Source organism: Saccoglossus kowalevskii, chromosome 3 (assembly GCF_978046115.1).
Source record: "Saccoglossus kowalevskii chromosome 3, keSacKowa6.1, whole genome shotgun sequence".
In the NCBI taxonomy this organism is placed as follows: domain Eukaryota; kingdom Metazoa; phylum Hemichordata; class Enteropneusta; family Harrimaniidae; genus Saccoglossus; species Saccoglossus kowalevskii.
The window spans coordinates 43,666,170-43,693,768 of record NC_140643.1 but is presented as its reverse complement, the minus strand read 5'-3'; the positions used below and the strand labels follow the sequence as shown (position 1 = coordinate 43,693,768).

The 27,599-nt window shown below is 33.1% G+C and overlaps 1 protein-coding gene across 1 annotated transcript; it reads left to right on the top strand.

The window, feature by feature from the left end:
* Positions 1-7,416: 7,416 nt before the first annotated feature.
* Positions 7,417-27,577, top strand: LOC102806137 (uncharacterized). Its single transcript, XM_006820539.3, has 4 exons — positions 7,417-7,565; positions 24,395-24,949; positions 25,448-25,542; positions 26,045-27,577. Exons 2-4 carry the CDS (start codon positions 24,401-24,403, stop codon positions 26,805-26,807), a joined length of 1,407 nt encoding a protein of 468 aa, XP_006820602.1. The 5' UTR covers positions 7,417-7,565; positions 24,395-24,400; the 3' UTR covers positions 26,808-27,577.
* Positions 27,578-27,599: the final 22 nt, after the last annotated feature.

Here is a 27,599-nt window from a genome sequence, read left to right as displayed (position 1 = left end):
GTCAACATTCCTAATATCCATGTTAACATTCTAATATGCATGTGAACATTCCCAATATGCATGTTAACATTCTAGTATGCATGTTAACATTCTAATATGCACGTCAACATTCCTAATATGCATGTTAACATTCTAATATGCATGTTAACATTCTAATATGCATGTCAACATTCCTATATGCATGTTAACATTCTAATATGCACGTCAACATTCCTAATTTGCATGTCAACATTCCTAATAGGCATGTTAACATTCCTAATATGCATGTTAACATTCCTCATATGCATGTCAACATTCCTAATAGGTGATACTGACCGTGAATGCCGGTTTTTATGTATGTGATTTATTTATCTTGTCACTGTTAGTCCACATTACTTTACGTCTTTTTTTCCATTGATTGTTAATAGACCTATTCTTTGCAAGTCAAAAATGAGGATTAGTCGTATCTACAAACCTGTCATTAGTGTCATATATTTGATTATCAAATAATTAGTACAATGAGAGTAGATAAGTGTTTTGTCAATGGTACGTCTGTTTAATACACACCGTCTCTCGTTCGTAAGTAAGCTTGTTTGGAGACGTGTCGCTCTAAACGTAATCGTACTCTGCTCAAGGAGCTGCAGAATGTGACCTCAATTCACATACCGTGGTGTCCAGGGACAAACACCGTGTAGTGACGTAGCGAAAAAAAAGTATTTACTTCCTCGTGTTCATGATATGACTGCATGTCCTTCTTCCGTGTACGGTTTGTCTATAACTCTTCCGTGTAGGGGTGATATTATTGGAATAGCGTAGGACACATTAGTAGTTTGTTAAAAAGTAACACAAAACGTGAGTATAATATGACAATGCTTCACGGATTGCATGATTTGCTAATATAAGTTTGCACATATTCTACTAGCAATTCCAACAGTGTACAGGGAACACAGAACGTGTACATATACTTGACTCAGCTATGTTCTTTGCTATGTCGTTTAACGTAAAGACTTAGAGGTCTTCGCATTTGAAGTATTTTGTACAGGTAGCAATTGAAGTAGCCCAGTGTCTCTGATTGCACTTTAAGTTCATTATTGTCAGTGATGAGTGTATATTTTTTCTGGAATTACAGTTCGGATCAGGTGTGTCGGCATTATGGTGATAAAAATAGCGTCTTTATTTAACTTCCGCATGAACTGACTCCAGTGGATGTAACACAACCTCTATTGTTAACGCGAATAGTTTTCATTTGAGGAAGTAATAAATATTGAATGTGTGTATCATATTTCTATTAATTGATTGTGTCATATACTAATATATTACAGGAAAACATGTCCCAACCAACGGTAGAAGTTATCTTTAGTGTGCAAGGTATTAACAAGCACATAGTACACGTAGACCTTGGTTCATCCATACGGTTTTCACTGCATAGGTTGATGAGTTCAACAAACTTTCGACCAGGTGACATGGTCATCTACGACCTCAGCCAAAATAAACGTCTTGCGTGGGATGACAAAATTGACTCGGTGGTGTCACATAAATTACTGATACACCCTAAAAGTCAGAGGCTTGGTGAAATAAGCGAGTCTCCTGGATATGCATCACTTACTGTGGAGTCACACACAGAGCAGACATCTGTGGGTCTGGAACCATCCAATCGACTTGATCAGAATTGTGTAAGATCTGCCTCTTTGTATGAGATACCAGTTAAGACTATATCAAGGGCAGATCAAATGTCTGATCCTATATCCGCCACCCCGAACTACGCACCGCCATTACCCCCAGAACACACCTATGAAGAAGACGATTACAACGATGTTTTTGAAGACGATGAACCATTTTCACTTTCTTGCTACCACGGACGGATCGATATGAATAGGGTGAGTTAAACATACTTGAATAATCAATATAAATACACCATTTGAACATCCATTCTGAGCACTCCTGACCATCCATTCTGAGCACCGCTGACCATCCATTCTGAGCACCGCTGACCATCCATTCTGAGCCCCGCTGACCATCCATTCTGAGCCCCGCTGACCATCCATTCTGAGCCCCGCTGACCATCCATTCTGAGCACCGCTGACCATCCATTCTGAGCCCCGCTGACCATTCATTCTGAGCCCCGCTGACCATCCATTCTGAGCCCCGCTGACCATCCATTCTGAGCACCGCTGACCATCCATTCTGAGCCCCGCTGACCATCCATTCTGAGCCCCGCTGACCATTCATTCTGAGCCCCGCTGACCATCCATTCTGAGCCCCGCTGACCATCCATTCTGAGCCCCGCTGACCATCCATTCTGAGCCCCGCTGACCATCCATTCTGAGCACCGCTGACCATCCATTCTGAGCACCGCTGACCATCTATTATGACTACAGTTTAATATTGCCTTTAATTTAATCTAGGTTGCTCAGCTAATGCAGACACAGAAACCATTCTCATATCTGGTGAGAGAAAGCATTTCACAAAAAGACTGTTATGCCGTATCAGTAATGTGAGTACAAAATTTTACACAGTATACACGCCATGTATGCAAGAAATGAGCTACCAAGTAGTTTTCGAATTTAACATTCCGTTGTCATGGAAACTATCCACATTATCCAAACCTATAAGCGATGATGTAAATAAACTAACGGGTCCTTTTCATGCAGTATTGCATGACATGTAACGATAAGATACCAATCACTTGTAATCCATGTAATAATAATCGAACATATGTAACATTATTAATTTAGCGAGCAGCATTCAGAATTTAAGCTCATTATCTAGCGACATAGCGTCAATTGGACATTTCTAATATAGTGAGAATGTCTGAACATTGTGTAAACGAGTTGTTAATGTTGTTTTATATTTATTACTTATTTATTTGTTCGTTTGCATCACAATATCTTTCTACGATACTTATATCGACCCTCAAGATACCTTTATACGGACACACAACTTCTGGCACTGGCAATAAAACTATAACTATGAGATACAAAAACGTAGTTTGCTATTCTGTTAATATTAAAACAAGTTTATATACACATTAGTGATAAGTTTTTGTGTGAAACGTGTTACCTGCAAAGACAGCTTCAATTGCAATAAATATTTCATCAAACTTTCCAATTCTTTCAGTCCAATTTGTTTAGTTTTATTTTGATTGTGTTTCCTTTGTTCGTTTTTCTCAATGTTAATTATGAACGTTCGAAATAAAACATTCTAACCTATTTATTTGATGTTACAGGTACCCGACCAACACACTTTACCATTTCAAAGTGTATGTTACTAGGAGAGGATCATCAAGTTGGTTTTCCATCTCGAGAAATCTTGAGTTTTGCAGTATGAGCCAACTACTAACATACTTTCGGAGTAATCCTGTACCCGGCCAGGAAATACGTGACCTGCGTCTCTTGTATCCAGTCAATAAGAAAGAGTCGTGCATGTATACACCTTTGACACATAAATTACCTCGACACGAGCCTCAAAGGGCACACTCACTAAACACTAGACCACCCCCTCCTCTACCGAATGACCATTCAGCACGCCGACAATCGCTGCCATGTCCCGCGAAATCACACAATGTCGATTCACATCAAAAATATCTTCCAACGCGTGGACGCGATGGCGATGGCCCGCCAGAGTATTCCGTCGCACATTACGGAACAACGAGCAGATTACAACAGTTGGTGAGAAATCTGACGGTTTTTGAAATGAGGGGCCGTCGAAAGTGTTCATGTGGACTGGATCTTGATGATTCCGTCCTAACGGATGATTGGATGGTCCATCTAAGCACAGACCCGGAAACAAAAGGTCAACAATATTTCGCCAAAAGTGATAATAGTCAAGTTACATGGGATCTTCCGGAGTACGTTCGAGATGCATTGTTGAAACACAACCCAGGAAAATTAGCATACTTGGAACAGTTACATCGTGATAATTACAGTTCTTGTTAGCAAAAAATGGTTTACATTTCTAAGGTTTACAGAACAGAACGAAAAATAAATTTCTATAAAAAATACCAGGTTGAAGAATATTCGTTGCTCTTTCAAATTTCGCCAAACCTTCACCCATATTTTACCTATATCTGCAGAATAAATCAAGAAAACTACACAAATCGACTCCATTTATGAAGAATTAACGGTTGTCCCGAACACACGGCACAGTTGGAGGCGTAGCCTGTTCAGAATTTGTCAAGAACTAATCACAAGACTGGTTGTGAGTTACCAAGAACTGACCGAAGGTTTTGTGACAATTTATAGCAATAATAGTCATAATATTCGGGACTAATTGGGTCCCATATAAATCTTGCTTTGGTGATTTATTACTGATAAATCATGAGCGCAAAAAAACGACTACCCGGAGTCACCATTGATGGTTACAGTGAGTGAGTGAAGGAATGATATTATGATTTGTGACTTGATAAGTACTGCATGTATTTTACAATATTACATCAATGTTTTTATATTCATGTTAACACTGACGCCATACGTGTAACCGGTACGTGGCTGGACATTCCCGGTCTTGTGCGCGTAAAACAATCAAGCTTTGTGTTCCAAGAAAAAAAAGCAGCATGTGTTCTCTTCCCCTCTCTCTCTCCATCAAATGTTATCAACAGAAGTGCAGGGCTCCGTCCTTTCGAACATTTGCAATGGTCGGGGGGTACTTTTTGATATCTTCAGGAGTTCGTTTCTGTGGCGTAGAAGGTTTTACGGGAAGGGGTTGCTAACCCCAACCCTCCTACTTTCTAATCCGGGCTTGGGACCGGCCATGGCGGAATTTCTTCAGGAATTAGATGAGTCATATTTGTGCTGTGTTGATGTTATGTATGATATGACAAGGACAGAGTTTATCATGATTTTGCACTAGTGTATACGCGCTTGTGCTTCGTTAATTATTTCTACCTTAAATTAAAATATGTTTGATTATCTAGAGTAGTAACATATTCTCACTTCCGGTCTAGTTAGACTTTGAGATATAATTTTTGTTATGTGTTGGTTTTTGAGTATTTCAGCTGCGTCGTCCTGTACTTCGTTTAGAAATTCGGAATTGCCAAATTGCGCAAAAAACGGATAGTTTCGCGATTTTAACACGAACAATGCCTGGGCTAAATCATTTGCTGATGGGACAACCGCTTAGGTATGTGCTCTGTAACTTGCAGCACATGAACCTAAAAGCGTTAGGTAATGAAACAAAATATGACGTTGTACTAAAGTACATAATGTAAAATCAAGGTCTCCATTTGTTTAATAGCATAAACACGGTTTTCACCCTCGCTTATTATGACACCTTCAAAAACGAGTAATTTCCACCCCACCCCCATTGTTAAAACAATGGTTCCCGTATTTATGTTTTTATGCTTCACGTGATTATTTGCCTTCAATTACGTTTTGGTGGTCGTCACTGCCGACCAATGAATCTTGCTGTTTTGGTCCTAGTTTACGTAGCTATCGCCGAAGAAATTCAAAAAAACAATTGCAAATGGCGACCTCAATTAGCATACGAATGTTTTGACCTGTTTCGCCATGTTTATTTCACCGCCTCTAATAAATAAATCTAACCTCTAATATCTAATAAATCAAAATCCAGGTTGCTAAGACGCGCACCACTGTACCATGTATTTCTATGGACTCTGCGCGCGCTGTTATGGAACACCAGTCAAAGAGTCGGTGAACATAGCTAAATTCAAAAAAAAAAAAGTTAACAATTATAAACTATCTATATATTTGCCATCCACTTCATTTTTAATTATCAAGATTGGATTACCCACTACTGTATCCCTCATTGATGCTATTTGTATGTAGTTAACCATACAATGTTTGAGATGGCATTTCTATTCATAATAGTATTAACATATATTTATAACTTATAGTATCTATCACATTTATTTTCATGCACTTTATATTTTCATTTCGGTTTATCTGTAATTACGTTTCACCTAATTCATCAAGCAGGTTTAAACAACTATAGAAAAGACAATTACGGAACATATTTCAAGAATTTCAAATTACATTATGCTATGTGTGTCAGACCACTCATTCATCATTGACGTGATATAAAACTAAATGTGTATTTGCTGATACTGTCATAACTATCCAACTAAGTCGACGTGAAGAGTTCGGGACAGGTTTCCTGTTAAAAGTTCTCTGCAATAAATTTACATTGTATACAAATAATCATGCAATTTGGCAGTTTTACAGACTGATTTGGCATATGGCAAGAAATTCTACTCATGACAAGACTTTTTTTATATATATTAAGTGTCGCTAGGCGCATAGCTGTGAACATTGCAAACAAACCAGAATTTTTTTGCTTCTAATTTGTTGTATTGCAATATATTATTAGTATATTTATTTCATTGCTGTGAATAAGTTATACATTTTTTCATTCTATGATCTGTATTGAAAAAAATGTAGTGGGATTATTAATTTAAATAAACATTATTCAACACTCCTTCTGTAACACCATGTATGTATGTCACTAAGCAGTATAACAAGAATGCATGAGACAATCCCATTCTATAAATGGTCTTTGGTCGAAGTAAGACACTATGGTCTTATTTGAGTACTGCTGCCAAAGCAACTGCACACATAAGGACAAATTTAACAGCTCTTAAGGATGGTATTCCCAGATTAACACCAGTTGTTCATGACACACAAAACATTAATTCTCAACTCCGACGAATGTACCAGTTACTGCGACAAAGCCCTACTCATTGCGAAAGATACTCACTACCAAAGCCGCTCATCGAGAACCTACTAGTTTTACCATAAATTATGTATTAACTCCGCAATTTCGTGTCAAATAAATATACTATCCTACACTGTGTAATATGGGAAATTTGAGGGTCGAAATATGAGGAATTGGGCTCACCGGACCGCGATTTCACCAAACGTTGGTGCTTTGCCTCGCATATACGTTTATGAATAGTACAAGTGATCTCCAGGTCACCAATGTCGTTCACCGGAGAAGAAACAAGACTTGCTAGAACTATATTCGCTTTCAAACTCATTCACGTCTATTTCTACGATTGCGTTTTTGTTTACACTGATTCTGCAAAAAAATATTTTGGGGAAACAATCATTAATTTACGCACTGATGACCACGACAGGCAGGCATTTAGCTCCACCCCGGCGTTACCGGTAGTATTTTAGTTACACATATTGACTTTGTTGAAACTGCAAAATTACAAATTAATAAGTTACGTTCACAAATTAAAAGATTCACTGGCAAATTGAACATACCCAAATACTCTACAATATATACTCAATAATATACATGATATTCATATGTCCCAATTGAGCAATGCCTAAATTCAGCACAATTATCCTAGTGTTAATTTTCAAAAGGCAGTACTGAAATAAACAACAGCCTTGCTAACAAGTCTCATAACCTTACCAGACCAAGCAAACCTTATTTGCATGTCAAATACCATTGTCACGTGACACACTCACAACCACCATTAAAGCCGACTTCCGCGTTGTGTAACTCTCCGTTTAACTTTAAGGATATTTATGCGATATTTATAGATTGTGCGCACCATCGAGGTAATTTATTTACCAAACAGTGTACAGAGTAAATGTGACGTTACCTGGAGTCTACTTAAAGTGAGTAGAAATTTCGACTACGATATTTTATATGACATAGCCCACCCTTGGACCGACAAGTGGGCCATGGCCTGAACGCCCTAGTGTGGCACGTATACTGTTTCATGGGTTATTTAAACACCCATGTCAATGTTTATAAAGGTTAGACCAGGCTTCCATATTTACTTATCTCTGTCAGGGACTTGGCATATTAATAACGTTATGAATAAACACGCACGACGTATATATATGCAACACTCTAATACAATGAGGTATTTATGTTGCATTGTCTAGATAATGCCCGCGCACCACCACTAACGTATTGTAAGTCAGATAATGTACTCATGTCGTGCTTTGGTTCACATATTTGAACTCGACTCGGGCCTGCAACCCTCATGTACCCCACTTGTGAATAACCCGTATAACCCTTTACGCGTCATGTACGGAACACCCCCACGCATTATATAACTAGTACAATGTATGCATAACGTAACAATTGACACATTATGGAACTAGTACTATGTAATAACAGGTACATAATATAAGTAGTACAAGTATTTACAATGTAACAAGTACAAAGTATGTGCAATGTAACAGTAGGTAAATTAAAGAACTAGTACAATAAATGTAACAACAGTTGCATTATGTAAATAGTACGATATATGTAAATGTAACAATAAGTACATTATGAAATTAATACGATGTAGTTATAATGTAACAAAACTTACATTATGTAACTAGTACAATATATGTACAATGTAACAAGTAAATTATGTAAATAATACAAGGTATGTACAATGTAACAACAGTTGCCTTATGTAACTAGTACAATCTAAGTACAATGTAACAAGAACATTATGTAACTAGTACTCAGATCTTGGTCAGAAATTGCATAAATGCTTGATTTTGATGAAGTTAATAATTAAAATGGCCGGCACTCAGCAATCTCTAACTTATCGTCAAACAAATAAATGTGTGACATAATATAGGATGTATCCTTAAAGTTTGAACTTGATTGCTCAAGCAAGTCAAAGACGTGTCCTCGGAACAGCCAGTCGACCATTTTAAATGATCTTTTGAAAAGCAAAACGTACATCGAGGTCTCATTATGTCCAATGTATTTAGTTTTAACAAAATCCATGCTTGCTAAACCGAGACCCGGTAACACCAGATCGTGAAACTAATGGGCGTGCATATGTATCCCAAGGTGTATGATGTATGTGTGAAGTTTGAATGTGATAAGCCAGAGTATGTCCGAGTTAAAGGTGTGCACGCACAGAGGTCAATCCATCGTACAGAGAGTATGGGAAAAACAGAATAACTAACATAACGTAACTCTTACACACTTGTCCATTCATAATCTAGATAATAACCGGATGGATGGATACACATTAACGATGTTCAATCCTTTTTGCATGAAAAAAGTGAGAATAAAATTTATATTCCAACATTTTGCACATAAAATACTGCTTAAAATTTAAATTGGAACAATTCTGGTCTGATATTGATAAAAAAAAAAACTGTTAATATTAATTTTCATCAAAGAACAGTACATGTACTTATATAGTCTTAATGTTCCTTATAGAATAAAAAAAAAAAAACATGAAAGTTTTTAAATGGTTATAGTATTGCAACATATCTAAAATTACCAGCTAACGTGTCCCTCAATTAATACTACATGTAGCGTAATAAAAACAGTGTCCATTACAGAATAATATAACATAAATTGTATGATCATTCCTAAATATAAGTGCGTGGTATATACATATATAATCCACATATGGTTTACTACACGTATCTACAACATGAGGACAAATACTCTCCCCACCCACACATACACTCACTCAAATACCTTTACCTTCATCAAGGTAATGAACACATACACAACTGATATATAAATAAAAAGAAAAATATACAACAGCGTAGTCGAGTTAAACAAATCTACCTGAAAACTACATTTAAGGAAAACAATGGACACAGACATTCTATCCCTTAGTAATCATATATGACTTCCCGGGTGAACGTTTTCAATGACCTTTGTACTAGAAACGTATAGACAGTTATAAGCAGCTAGTGTAAACTTTGTACCCGCAACGCAAGCCACATTTTTGCAACTGTGGTTACATTGTACATACATTATACTAGTTACATAATGCAACTGTTGTTGCAGTGTACATACATTGTACTATTTACCTAATGCAACTGTTGTTACATTGTACATAGATTGTACTGGTTTCATAATGCAACTGTTGTTACATTGTACATAGATTGTAATATTTACATAATGCAACTGTTGTTACATTGTACATAGATTGTACTGGTTACATAATGCAACTGTTACATTGTACATAGATTGTACTATTTACATAATGCAACTGTTGTTACATTGTACATACATTGTACTAGTTACATAATGCAACTGTTGTTACATTGTACATAGATTGTACTGGTTACATAATGCAACTGTTGTTACATTGTACATAGATTGTACTATTTACATAATGCAACTGTCGTTACATTGTACATACATTGTACTAGTTACATAATGCAACTGTTGTTACATTGTACATAGATTGTACTGGTTACATAATGCAACTGTTATTGCATTGTACATAGATTGTACTATTTACATAATGCAACTGTTGTTACATTGTGCATAGATTGTACTATTTACATAATGCAACTGTTGTTACATTGTACATACATTATACTAGTTACATTATGCAACTGTTGTTATATTGTACATACATTGTACTAGTTACATAATGCAACTTTTGTTACATTGTGCATAGATTGTACTGGTTACATAATGCAACTGTTACAGTGTACATACATTGTACTGGTTACATAATGCTACTGTTGTTATATTGTACATACATTGTACTAGTTACATAATGCAACTTTTGTTACATTGTGCATAGATTGTACTGGTTACATAATGCAACTGTTGTTACAGTGTACATACATTGTACTGGTTACATAATGCTACTGTTGTTATATTGTACATACATTGTACTAGTTACATAATGCAACTTTTGTTACATTGTGCATAGATTGTACTGGTTACATAATGCAACTGTTGTTACAGTGTACATACATTGTATTAGTTACATTTTGCAACTGTTGTTAAATTGTACATACATTGTACTAGTAAAGAAATTGTTGTTACATTGCACATACATTGTACTATTTACATAATGCAACTTTTGTTACATTGTACATACATTGTACTAGTAAAGAAATTGTTGTTACATTGCACATACATTGTACTATTTACATAATGCAACTGTTGTTACATTGTACATACATTGTACTGGTTACATAATGCTACTGTTGTTATATTGTACATACATTGTACTAGTAAAGAAATTGCTGTTACATTGCATATACATTGTACTATTTACATAATGCAACTGTTGTTACATTGTACATACATTGTACTAGTTACATAATGCAACTGTTGTTACATTGTACATAGATTGTACTGGTTACATAATGCAACTGTTGTTGCATTGTACATAGATTGTACTATTTACATAATGCAACTGTTGTTACAGTGTACATACGTTGTACTATTTACATAATGCAACTGTTGTTACATTGTACATAGATTGTACTATTTACATAATGCAAATGCTGTTACGTTGTACATACATTATACTAGTTACATAATGCAACTGTTGTTACATTGTGCATAGATTGTACTATTTACATAATGCAACTGTTGTTACATTGTGCATAGATTGTACTAGTTACATAATGCAACTGTTGTTACATTGTGCATAGATTGTACTATTTACATAATGCAACTGTTGTTACATTGTACATACATTATACTAGTTACATAATGCAACTTTTGTTACATTGTGCATAGATTGTACTATTTACATTATGCAACTGTTGTTATATTGTACATACATTGTACTAGTTACATAATGCAACTTTTGTTACATTGTGCATAGATTGTACTGGTTACATAATGCAACTGTTGTTACAGTGTACATACATTGTACTGGTTACATAATGCTACTGTTGTTATATTGTACATACATTGTACTAGTTACATAATGCAACTTTTGTTACATTGTGCATAGATTGTACTGGTTACATAATGCAACTGTTGTTACAGTGTACATACATTGTACTGGTTACATAATGCTACTGTTGTTATATTGTACATACATTGTACTAGTTACATAATGCAACTTTTGTTACATTGTGCATAGATTGTACTGGTTACATAATGCAACTGTTGTTACAGTGTACATACATTGTATTAGTTACATTTTGCAACTGTTGTTAAATTGTACATACATTGTACTAGTAAAGAAATTGCTGTTACATTGCACATACATTGTACTATTTACATAATGCAACTGTTGTTACATTGTACATACATTGTACTAGTAAAGAAATTGTTGTTACATTGCACATACATTGTACTATTTACATAATGCAACTGTTATTGCATTGTACATAGATTGTACTATTTACATAATGCAACTGTTGTTACATTGTGCATAGATTGTACTATTTACATAATGCAACTGTTGTTACATTGTACATACATTATACTAGTTACATTATGCAACTGTTGTTATATTGTACATACATTGTACTAGTTACATAATGCAACTTTTGTTACATTGTGCATAGATTGTACTGGTTACATAATGCAACTGTTACAGTGTACATACATTGTACTGGTTACATAATGCTACTGTTGTTATATTGTACATACATTGTACTAGTTACATAATGCAACTTTTGTTACATTGTGCATAGATTGTACTGGTTACATAATGCAACTGTTGTTACAGTGTACATACATTGTACTGGTTACATAATGCTACTGTTGTTATATTGTACATACATTGTACTAGTTACATAATGCAACTTTTGTTACATTGTGCATAGATTGTACTGGTTACATAATGCAACTGTTGTTACAGTGTACATACATTGTATTAGTTACATTTTGCAACTGTTGTTAAATTGTACATACATTGTACTAGTAAAGAAATTGTTGTTACATTGCACATACATTGTACTATTTACATAATGCAACTTTTGTTACATTGTACATACATTGTACTAGTAAAGAAATTGTTGTTACATTGCACATACATTGTACTATTTACATAATGCAACTGTTGTTACATTGTACATACATTGTACTGGTTACATAATGCTACTGTTGTTATATTGTACATACATTGTACTAGTAAAGAAATTGCTGTTACATTGCATATACATTGTACTATTTACATAATGCAACTGTTGTTACATTGTACATACATTGTACTAGTTACATAATGCAACTGTTGTTACATTGTACATAGATTGTACTGGTTACATAATGCAACTGTTGTTGCATTGTACATAGATTGTACTATTTACATAATGCAACTGTTGTTACAGTGTACATACGTTGTACTATTTACATAATGCAACTGTTGTTACATTGTACATAGATTGTACTATTTACATAATGCAAATGCTGTTACGTTGTACATACATTATACTAGTTACATAATGCAACTGTTGTTACATTGTGCATAGATTGTACTATTTACATAATGCAACTGTTGTTACATTGTGCATAGATTGTACTAGTTACATAATGCAACTGTTGTTACATTGTGCATAGATTGTACTATTTACATAATGCAACTGTTGTTACATTGTACATACATTATACTAGTTACATAATGCAACTTTTGTTACATTGTGCATAGATTGTACTATTTACATTATGCAACTGTTGTTATATTGTACATACATTGTACTAGTTACATAATGCAACTTTTGTTACATTGTGCATAGATTGTACTGGTTACATAATGCAACTGTTGTTACAGTGTACATACATTGTACTGGTTACATAATGCTACTGTTGTTATATTGTACATACATTGTACTAGTTACATAATGCAACTTTTGTTACATTGTGCATAGATTGTACTGGTTACATAATGCAACTGTTGTTACAGTGTACATACATTGTACTGGTTACATAATGCTACTGTTGTTATATTGTACATACATTGTACTAGTTACATAATGCAACTTTTGTTACATTGTGCATAGATTGTACTGGTTACATAATGCAACTGTTGTTACAGTGTACATACATTGTATTAGTTACATTTTGCAACTGTTGTTAAATTGTACATACATTGTACTAGTAAAGAAATTGCTGTTACATTGCACATACATTGTACTATTTACATAATGCAACTGTTGTTACATTGTACATACATTGTACTAGTAAAGAAATTGTTGTTACATTGCACATACATTGTACTATTTACATAATGCAACTGTTGTTACATTGTGCATAGATTGTACTGGTTACATAATGCTACTGTTGTTATATTGTAAATACATTGTACTAGTTACATAATGCAACTTTTGTTGCATTGTGCATAGATTATACTAGTTACATAATGCAACTGTTGTTACAGTGTACATACATTATACTAGTTACATTTTGCAACTGTTGTTACATTGTACATTCATTGTACTAGTAAAGAAATTGTTGTTACATTGCACATACATTGTACTATTTACATAATGCAACTGTTGTTACATTGTACATACATTGTACTGGTTACATAATGCTACTGTTATATTGTACATACATTGTACTAGTTACATAATGCAACTTTTGTTACATTGTGCATAGATTGTACTGGTTACATAATGCAACTGTTGTTACAGTGTACATACATTGTACTAGTTACATTTTGCAACTGTTGTTAAATTGTACATACATTGTACTAGTAAAGAAATTGCTGTTACATTGCACATACATTGTACTATTTACATAATGCAACTGTTGTTACATTGTACATACATTGTACTAGTAAAGAAATTGTTGTTACATTGCACATACATTGTACTATTTACATAATGCAACTGTTGTTACATTGCACATCCATTGTACTATTTACATTTTTCAACTGTTGTTACATTGTACATACATTGTACTAGTAAAGAAATTGTTACATTGCACATACATTGTACTATTTACATAATGCAACTGTTGTTACCTTGTGCATAGATTGTACTGGTTACATAATGCAACTGTTGTTACATTGTACATACATTGTACTATTTACATAATGCAACTGTTGTTACATTGTACATACATTGTAATAGTTACATAATGTAACTGTTGTTATATTGTACATACATTGTACTAGTAAAGAAATTGTTGTTACATTGTACATACATTGTACCATTTACATAATGCAACTGTTGTTACATTGTGCATAGATTGTACTGGTTACATAATGCAACTGTTGTTACATTGTACATACATTGTACTATTTACATAATGTAACTGTTGTTACATTGTACATACATTGTAATAGTTACATAATGTAACTGTTGTTACATTTCACATACATTGTAATAGTTACATAATGTAACTGTTGTTACATTGCACATAGATTGTACTATTTACATAATGCAACTGTTGTTACATTGTACATAGATTGTACTATTTACATAATGCATCTGTTGTTACATTGTACATAGATTGTACTGGTTACATAATGCAACTGTTGTTACATTGTACATACATCGTAATAGTTACATAATGTAACTGTTGTTACATTTCACATACATTGTAATAGTTACATAATGTAACTGTTGTTACATTGCACATAAATTGTACTATTTACATAATGCAACTGTTGTTACATTGTACATAGATTGTACTATTTACATAATGCATCTGTTGTTACATTGTACATAGATTGTACTGGTTACATAATGCAACTGTTGTTACATTGTACATAGATTGTACTATTTACATAATGCAACTGTTGTTACATTGCACATACATTGTACTATTTACATAATGCACCTGTTGTTACATTGCACATACATTGTATTATTTACATAATGCAACTGTTGTTATATTGTACATACATTGTACTAGTAAAGAAATTGTTGTTACATTGTACATACATTGCACTATTTACATAATGCAACTGTTGTTACATTGCACATACATTGTACTATTTACATAATGCAACTGTTGTTACATTGCACATACATTGTAATAGTTACATAATGTAACTGTTGTTACATTGCACATAGATTGTACTATTTACATAATGCAACTGTTGTTACATTGTACATAGATTGCACTATTTACATAATGCATCTGTTGTTACATTGTACATAGATTGTACTGGTTACATAATGCAACTGTTGTTACATTGTACATAGATTGTACTATTTACATAATGCAACTGTTGTTACATTGCACATACATTGTACTATTTACATAATGCACCTGTTGTTACATTGCACATACATTGTATTATTTACATAATGCAACTGTTGTTATATTGTACATACATTGTACTAGTAAAGAAATTGTTGTTACATTGTACATACATTACACTATTTACATCATGCAACTGTTGTTACATTGTACATACATTGTACTATTTGCATAATGCAACTGTTGTTACATTGCACATACATTGTAATAGTTACATTTTGCAACTGTTGTTACACTGTACATACATGTACTAGTAAAGAAATTGTTGTTACATTGCACATACATTGTACTATTTACATAATGCAACTGTTGTTACATTGCACATACATTGTACTATTTACATAATGCAACTGTTGTTATATTGTACATACATTGTACTGGTAAAGAAATTGTTGTTACATTGCACATACATTGTACTATTTACATAATGCAACTGTTGTTATATTGCACATACATTGTACTTGTAAAGAAATTGTTGTTACATTGTACATACATTGCACTATTTACATAATGCAATTGTTGTTACATTGCACATACATTGTACTATTTACATTATGCCACAGTTGTTACATTGCACATACATTGTACTATTTACATAATGCAACTGTTGTTACATTGTGCATACATTGTACTAGTAAAGAAATTGTTGTTACATTGTACATACATTACACTATTTACATAATGCAATTGTTGTTACATTGCACATACATTGTACTATTTACATAATGCCACGGTTGTTACATTGCACATACATTGTACTATTTACATAATGCAACTGTTGTTATATTGCACATACATTGTACTTGTAAAGAAATTGTTGTTACATTGTACATACATTGCACTATTTACATAATGCAATTGTTGTTACATTGCACATACATTGTACTATTTACATAATGCCACGGTTGTTACATTGCACATACATTGTACTATTTACATAATGCAACTGTTGTTATATTGCACATACATTGTACTTGTAAAGAAATTGTTGTTACATTGTACATACATTGCACTATTTACATAATGCAATTGTTGTTACATTGCACATACATTGTACTATTTACATAATGCCACGGTTGTTACATTGCACATACATTGTACTATTTACATAATGCAACTGTTGTTACATTGTACATACATTGTACTATTTACATAATGCAACTGTTGTTACATTGTACATACATTGTAATAGTTACATAATGTAACTGTTGTTACATTTCACATACATTGTAATAGTTACATAATGTAACTGTTGTTACATTGCACATATATTGTACTATTTACATAATGCAACTGTTGATACATTGTACATAGATTGTACTATTTACATAATGCATCTGTTGTTACATTGTACATAGATTGTACTGGTTACATAATGCAACTGTTGTTACATTGCACATACATTGTACTATTTACATAATGCACCTGTTGTTACATTGCACATACATTGTATTATTTACATAATGCAACTGTTGTTATATTGTACATACATTGTACTAGTAAAGAAATTGTTGTTACATTGTACATACATTGCACTATTTACATAATGCAACTGTTGTTACATTGCACATACATTGTACTATTTACATAATGCAACTGTTGTTACATTGCACATACATTGTAATAGTTACATAATGTAACTGTTGTTACATTGCACATAGATTGTACTATTTACATAATGCAACTGTTGTTACATTGTACATAGATTGTACTATTTACATAATGCATCTGTTGTTACATTGTACATAGATTGTACTGGTTACATAATGCAACTGTTGTTACATTGTACATAGATTGTACTATTTACATAATGCAACTGTTGTTACATTGCACATACATTGTACTAGTTACATAATGCAACTGTTGTTACATTGCACATACATTGTACTATTTACATAATGCACCTGTTGTTACATTGCACATACATTGTAATAGTTACATAATGTAACTGTTGTTACATTGCACATAGATTGTACTATTTACATAATGCAACTGTTGTTATATTGTACATAGATTGTACTATTTACATAATGCATCTGTTGTTACATTGTACATAGATTGTACTGGTTACATAATGCAACTGTTGTTACATTGTACATAGATTGTACTATTTACATAATGCAACTGTTGTTACATTGCACATACATTGTACTAGTTACATAATGCAACTGTTGTTACATTGCACATACATTGTACTATTTACATAATGCATCTGTTGTTACATTGTACATAGATTGTACTGGTTACATAATGCAACTGTTGTTACATTGTGCATACATTGTACTAGTAAAGAAATTGTTGTTACATTGTACATACATTGCACTATTTACATAATGCAATTGTTGTTACATTGCACATACATTGTACTATTTACATAATGCCACGGTTGTTACATTGCACATACATTGTACTATTTACATAATGCAACTGTTGTTATATTGCACATACATTGTACTTGTAAAGAAATTGTTGTTACATTGTACATACATTGCACTATTTACATAATGCAATTGTTGTTACATTGCACATACATTGTACTATTTACATAATGCCACGGTTGTTACATTGTACATACATTGCACTATTTACATAATGCAACTGTTGTTACATTGTACATAGATTGTACTGGTTACATAATGCAACTGTTGTTACATTGCACATAGATTGTACTATTTACATAATGCAACTGTTGTTACATTGTGCATAGATTGTACTAGTTACATAATGCAACTGCTGTTACACTGTACATACATTATACCAGTTACATAGTGCAACTGTTGTTATATTGTACATAGATTGTACTATTTACATAATGCAACTGTTGTTACATTGCACATAGATTGTACTATTTACATAATGCAACTGTTGTTACATTGTGCATAGATTGTACTGGTTACATAATGCAACTGTTGTTACACTGTACATACATTATACCAGTTACATAGTGCAACTGTTGTTATATTGTACATACATTATACTAGTTACATAATGCAACTGTTGTTATATTGTACATATGTTGTGCTAGTAAAGAAATTGTTACATTGCACATACATTGTACTATTTACATAACGCAACTGTTGTTACATTGTACATACATTGTACTAGTAACATGATGCAACTGTTGTTACATTGTACATTCATTATGCTGGTTACATTTTGCAACTTGTTATATTATACATACATTGTACTAGTAAAGCAATTGTTGTTACATTGTACATACATTGTACTGGTTACATAATGCAACTGTTGTTACACTGTACATACATTATACCAGTTACATAGTGCAACTGTTGTTATATTGTACATACATTATACTAGTTACATAATGCAACTGTTGTTATATTGTACATATGTTGTGCTAGTAAAGAAATTGTTACATTGCACATACATTGTACTATTTACATAATGCAACTGTTGTTACATTGTACATACATTGTACTAGTAACATGATGCAACTGTTGTTATATTGTACATACATTGTACTGTTTACATAATGCAACTGTTTTTACATTGTACATTCATTATGCTGGTTACATTTTGCAACTTGTTATATTGTACATACATTGTACTAGTAAAGCAATTGTTGTTACATTGTACATACATTGTACTATTTACATAATGCAACTGTTGTTACATTGTACATACATTGTAATAGATTGTACTGGTTACATAATGCAACTGTTTTTACAGTGTACATACATTATACTAGTTACATAGTGCAACTGTTGTTATATTGTACACACATTGCAGTGTTTACATAATGCAACTGTTTTTACATTGTACATACATTGTACTATTTACATAATGCTACTGTTGTTACATTGTACATACATTGTGCTAGTAAAGAAATTGTTGTTACATTGTACATACATTGTACTGTTTACATAATGCAACTGTTTTTCATTGTACATACATTGTACTAGTTACATAATGCTACTGTTGTTACATTGCACATACATTGTGCTAGTAAAGAAATTGTTGTTACATTGTACATAGATTGTACTATTTACATAATGCAACTGTTGTTACATTGTACATACATTGTAATAGTTACATAATGTAACTTGTTACACTTTACATAAATTTACTATTTACATAATGCAACTGCTGTTACATTGTACATAGATTGTACTAGTTACATAATGCAACTGTTGTTACACTGTACATACATTGTACTAGTAACATGCAACTGTTTTTACATTGTACGTAGATTGTACTGGTTACATAATGCAACTGTTGTTACATTGCACATATATTGTACTATTTACATAATGCAACTGTTGTTACATTGTACATAGATTGTACTGGTTACATAATGCAACTGTTGTTACATTGTACATACATTGTACTGTTTACATAATGCAACTGTTTTTACATTGTACATACATTGTACTAGTTACATAATGCTACTGTTGTTACATTGTACATACATTGTGCTAGTAAAGAAATTGTTGTTACATTGTACATACATTGTACTGTTTACATAATGCAACTGTTTTTCATTGCACATACATTGTACTAGTTACATAATGCTACTGTTGTTACATTGCACATACTTGTGCTAGTAAAGAAATTGTTGTTACATTGTACATACATTGTACTATTTACATAATGCAACTGTTGTTACATTGTACATACATTGTAATAGTTACATAATGTAACTTGTTACACTTTACATAATTTACTATTTACATAATGCAACTGCTGTTACATTGTACATAGATTGTACTAGTTACATAATGCAACTGTTGTTACACTGTACATACATTGTACTAGTAACATTATGCAACTGTTGTTACATTGTACGTAGATTGTACTGGTTACATAATGCAACTGTTGTTACATTGCACATAGATTGTACTATTTACATAATGCAACTGTTGTTACATTGTACATAGATTGTACTGGTTACATAATGCAACTGTTGTTACATTGTACATAGATTGTACTAGTTACATAATGCAACTGTTGTTACATTGTACATAAATTGTACTATTTACATAATGCAACTGCTGTTACATTGTACATAGATTGTACTGGTTACATAATGCAACTGTTTTTACATTGTACATACATTGTACTAGTTACATAATGCTACTGTTGTTACATTGTACATACATTGTGCTAGTAAAGAAATTGTTGTTACATTGTACATAGATTGTACTAGTTACATAATGCAACTGTTGTTACACTGTACATACACTGTACTAGTAACATTATGCAACTGTTATATTGTACATACATTGTACTGTTTACATAATGCAACTGTTGTTACATTGTACATACATTGTAATAGTTACATAATGTAACTGTTGTTACATTGCACATACATTGTAATAGTTACATAATGTAACTGTTGTTACATTGCACATAGATTGTACTATTTACATAATGCAACTGTTGTTACATTGTACATATATTGTACTAGTTACATAATGCAACTGTTACATTGTACATAGATTGTACTATTTACATAGTGCAAGTGTTGTTACATTGCACATAGATTGTACTATTTACATAATGCAACTGTTTTTACATTGTACATACATTGTACTAGTTACATAATGCTACTGTTGTTACATTGTACATACATTGTGCTAGTAAAGAAATTGTTGTTACATTGTACATACATTGTACTGTTTACATAATGCAACTGTTTTTCATTGTACATACATTGTACTAGTTACATAATGCTACTGTTGTTACATTGCACATACTTTGTGCTAGTAAAGAAATTGTTGTTACATTGTACATAGATTGTACTATTTACATAATGCAACTGTTGTTACATTGTACATACATTGTAATAGTTACATAATGTAACTTGTTACACTTTACATAAATTTACTATTTACATAATGCAACTGCTGTTACATTGTACATAGATTGTACTAGTTACATAATGCAACTGTTGTTACACTGTACATACATTGTACTAGTAACATGCAACTGTTTTTACATTGTACGTAGATTGTACTGGTTACATAATGCAACTGTTGTTACATTGCACATATATTGTACTATTTACATAATGCAACTGTTGTTACATTGTACATAGATTGTACTGGTTACATAATGCAACTGTTGTTACATTGTACATACATTGTGCTAGTAAAGAAATTGTTGTTACATTGTACATACATTGTACTGTTTACATAATGCAACTGTTTTTCATTGCACATACATTGTACTAGTTACATAATGCTACTGTTGTTACATTGCACATATGTTGTACTATTTACATAATGCAACTGTTGTTACATTGTACATAGATTGTACTATTTACATAATGCAACTGTTGTTACATTGCACATATATTGTACTATTTACATAATGCAACTGTTGTTACATTGTACATAGATTGTACTGGTTACATAATGCAACTGTTGTTACATTGTACATACATTGTGCTAGTAAAGAAATTGTTGTTACATTGTACATACATTGTACTGTTTACATAATGCAACTGTTTTTCATTGCACATACATTGTACTAGTTACATAATGCAACTGTTGTTACATTGTACATAGATTGTACTGGTTACATAATGCAACTGTTGTTACATTGTACATACATTGTGCTAGTAAAGAAATTGTTGTTATATTGTACATACATTGTACTGTTTACATAATGCAACTGTTTTTACATTGTACATACATTGTACTAGTTACATAATGCTACTGTTGTTACATTGTACATACATTGTGCTAGTAAAGAAATTGTTGTTACATTGTACATACATTGTACTGTTTACATAATGCAACTGTTTTTCATTGCACATACATTGTACTAGTTACATAATGCTACTGTTGTTACATTGCACATACTTGTGCTAGTAAAGAAATTGTTGTTACATTGTACATACATTGTACTATTTACATAATGCAACTGTTGTTACATTGTACATACATTGTAATAGTTACATAATGTAACTTGTTACACTTTACATAAATTTACTATTTACATAATGCAACTGCTGTTACATTGTACATAGATTGTACTAGTTACATAATGCAACTGTTGTTACACTGTACATACATTGTACTAGTAACATTATGCAACTGTTGTTACATTGTACGTAGATTGTACTGGTTACATAATGCAACTGTTGTTACATTGCACATAGATTGTACTATTTACATAATGCAACTGTTGTTACATTGTACATAGATTGTACTGGTTACATAATGCAACTGTTGTTACATTGTACATAGATTGTACTAGTTACATAATGCAACTGTTGTTACATTGTACATAAATTGTACTATTTACATAATGCAACTGCTGTTACATTGTACATAGATTGTACTGGTTACATAATGCAACTGTTTTTACATTGTACATACATTGTACTAGTTACATAATGCTACTGTTGTTACATTGTACATACATTGTGCTAGTAAAGAAATTGTTGTTACATTGTACATAGATTGTACTAGTTACATAATGCAACTGTTGTTACACTGTACATACACTGTACTAGTAACATTATGCAACTGTTATATTGTACATACATTGTACTGTTTACATAATGCAACTGTTGTTACATTGTACATACATTGTAATAGTTACATAATGTAACTGTTGTTACATTGCACATACATTGTAATAGTTACATAATGTAACTGTTGTTACATTGCACATAGATTGTACTATTTACATAATGCAACTGTTGTTACATTGTACATATATTGTACTAGTTACATAATGCAACTGTTACATTGTACATAGATTGTACTATTTACATAGTGCAAGTGTTGTTACATTGTACATAGATTGTACTATTTACATAATGCAACTGCTGTTACATTGTACATAGATTGTACTTGTTACATAATGCAACTGTTACATTGTGCATAGATTGTACTGGTTACATAATGCAACTGTTGTTACATTGTACATACATTGTACTAGTAAAGAAATTGTTGTTACATTGCACATACATTGTACTATTTACATAATGCAACTGCTGTTACATTGTACATAGATTGTACTAGTTACATAATGCAACTGTTACATTGTACATAGATTGTACTATTTACATAGTGCAAGTGTTGTTACATTGTACATAGATTGTACTATTTACATAATGCAACTGCTGTTACATTGTACATAGATTGTACTTGTTACATAATGCAACTGTTACATTGAGCATAGATTGTACTGGTTACATAATGCAACTGTTGTTACATTGTACATACATTGTACTAGTAAAGAAATTGTTGTTACATTTTACATAGATTGTACTAGTTACCTAATGCAACTGTTGTTACATTGTACATACATTGTACTAGTTACATAATGCTACTGTTGTTACATTTTACATAGATTGTACTATTTACATAATGCAACTGTTTTTACATAGATGACAATCAAGCTTTACAGATATAGTAGAGAAAATAGAGACAGAAACCTTTTTCCCCATTATGTAACTTCATGTTTTGATTCAAAATCGTGACTCATTTCAGTTGTGTTTACCTTTTCCTCCCTCTCGAGAGTTTCTAATTATCAAGCCCTTGCCATGTGTTTTTTCAACTTTTGTCAACAGATAAATATGGCTAATCCTACTGTAGACGTGGTGTTTAGTCTAGAGGGGATTAAACAACACACAGTTGCCGTGAGCCTCGGTTCATCAGTACGATATTCACTGCATAGTTTGATGAGTTCTTTGGGGGCACGGCCCGCTGAGATGGTTGTCTACGATATCAACCAAGATCTACATGTTGACTGGGATTGCACAATTGACTCGCTGGTGTCCCATAAACTACTGATTCATCCTAAAGGGCAAGGTAATGGAAAGACAAAAGATCACTCCGCCAGTCTTCCACAATCAGTCCCAAACGTTTACACCCCGCCTCCAGAGGTCCCGCCTCCTCGAATTAGTAGTGCTACGAAAGTCTCAAGATCTAAATCGTGTCCAACAAAACCAATCGGGTTTCGAACACAACCAAGAGTGCCACAAACGCACGCAGATGACATGCCAATTTACCCACCCCCACCTGTTCCAGGGCAACCACCCGTAATGGAATTAGATGAAGACGTCAATGAAAGATATCATCCCTCAGCACTCTCCTGTTACCATGGCAGAGTGAACGTAAAAGAGGTAATAAACCATTTATACCATTACATTAAAATAATTAATTATTCCATGTATCCAATATTGAAAAAAATACTCAAACAACACGTATCTGAAGTGGTTTACTAAGAAAATACAAAATATATCAACACTGTAGACGATATTACTGATATTAATTTGAAGATAATACAATTTTAACATATATATAATACCTCGTAAGCACACCTATATTGTGTACAGTAAAATAGATTAGAAACAGGTATACGGATGCGCTACATTCCCTTCCCTTGGACGCTCAATGCATCTTTCGCGGTAACCCGGCTTTCGCGGTAACCCGGCTTTCGCCATTTATACCTTCCTGTAGTATTTTATCTTAGTGAAAAAACTGTATGATAGTGTATCCAAGTCAAATACTGTCCACGCTTTCCTCATAGCTGCTGTATCATCACCATATCATAATTGAAATGTCATTAAAGATCGAAAATAACATTTATAAGATAATTTACATTCAGTGTTTTATTGCAGGTAGAAATGATAATGAAGGAACATTTAGATACACCATTTTCCTACCTGATAAGAGACAGTATGAGCAAAAATAACTGCTATACCATCTCAGTAATGTAAGCATTTTTTGAATGTTTTTTTATTTGAGAAATTTACCCGGTAAAACATCAATCCCGCTTGCTCTATATACTCCATTTATCCATATGGCACTGGGTGGGATCTTGGTCAGTTTATGATGGAATGAACAATGAGTTTTGACCCCCTGGTGAGCGGAAAAATGAGTGTCACTGTATACTATAGGTCAAGCAATTAAGAGAGGCCTAATCTATGCGACACACATATTCAGAAGTTCAAAGTTCAATTGTCGGTCCTATATCATTGCCAAATATAATGAACGAAGTGGTTGTGTTAGTCTTGTTCTGTTATTCATGGGTTTTCCATGTTTTAGACACGTTTACACTTGCAAGTAAATGTAGTTGGCAGTATGTCTTTAGTATAATAATATCTTAATACTAGTAATCTCAAATGTCATTTGGTGGCCTATTTTAGGCATTACATGAAGTTACGTTTATACTGTATGTACATGGTACTAAATTACAATGTTTGTAATTGTTACAGATACCGTAACCGGCAGATGTTTCATTTCAACATATTTGTTGATAACGAGAGACCAACTTCGCCTTGGTATTACGTCAGTAAAGACATGAAGTTCAGGAGCATGGGCCAACTTTTAGAGTACTTTCAGAACAACCACATCCCCGGTCAGCATGTGCACGATCTTCGCCTGCTGTACCCAATTAATAAGACGGAAGAAAAAATAGACCCGTCATATACATCTCTAACGTCTCCCGCATTCGACGTCCAGAGTTTACAGCCAGCAAGAGTTCGCCGCTCTCGCCAGCAAAGATCCGCTTCGCTGACAAGCACGCAATCTCCGCCACCGATACCAGGGGACCATCCATCGCGGCGATCGTCACTGCAGAGTTCCAGCAGTGGAGGCAGGCTGGGACAGGGATACATTGAAATGCTAGGCGATGGTTCACAACCGCCACGTGAACCTCTTCCGGATTACTGCGAAGCAAATCGTGGAACATTTAGCTCGATCGAAGAACTGAAAAGTAGACTGACCAGAATGGAAGTCAGTGGTCGTCAGAAGTGTTCCTGTGGACTGGATCTCGAAGACTCTATACTTGTAGATGACTGGAGAGTCCACTTGAGTACGGACCCGGAAACCAGTGGTCAAATATTTTACGCTAAGGCTGATAATAGTCAGGTGTTGTGGGATTTACCGGTGGAAGTGCACGATAAACTATGTCAAGTGAATCCGAAGAAATTAGCATACATTGAACATTTGCTTCGATACAATGATAACCGATATTAGCCAAAGGTAGTTACAGAACCATACGTATGGTCCGATAATGTCATATTATACCGAAATAAACCCAAATAACAGACTAAACTGCCTTGCACTGCAGCAGCGCCTTACCGTCCAAAATGTTTCCTCAAGACATAAACTGAACAAGAGTTTCCTTAATCTCGTGATAATTTTAAGCAAAAAAAAAAACAGAATTATGTTTTTTAACTGTGTAAATGAATTTGTAGGCAAATATATTGCTCTGTCTCAATTTGTGAAATCTTCGGATGTGAACGTATCGTACAATTTATTTCCGAAATATTCCTGATGTGCGCTGCCGTTCAAGTTAGCGAATCAGTGATACCCGTCTTGTGATTGATTCCAACATTTTGTAAGTGATTTAATACCTAAAACATGCGGAATTATTATAAAGAAATCAAAAGTTTTCAATGGCTAGACTTCCAAAAAATCGAGAAATAGTTAATATGGTTTGCTTCACTGTACGCCGACTGAACGCATTGCTATTTTCATTTTAGTATTATTGGGTTACGACATTATTTTACTGAATATGTTAATTGTTAATTGTCTATTCTATAACTGTAATCAGAAAATACACGGGAAAATATTACTTACGCAATTCTAACTTTGATATTCTTTGTACATACACAAAATCTCAATTATATTTGGTATATCATACCTTTTTGTTGTGCGATTTACGCCTCTGTAAATAAATATTGTGTATACGATGTGCAGTACATTTCGAAATTCGTCTTTAATAAAGGGTCTTCTCATTAAAATATTCATTCATTATAATTTTGG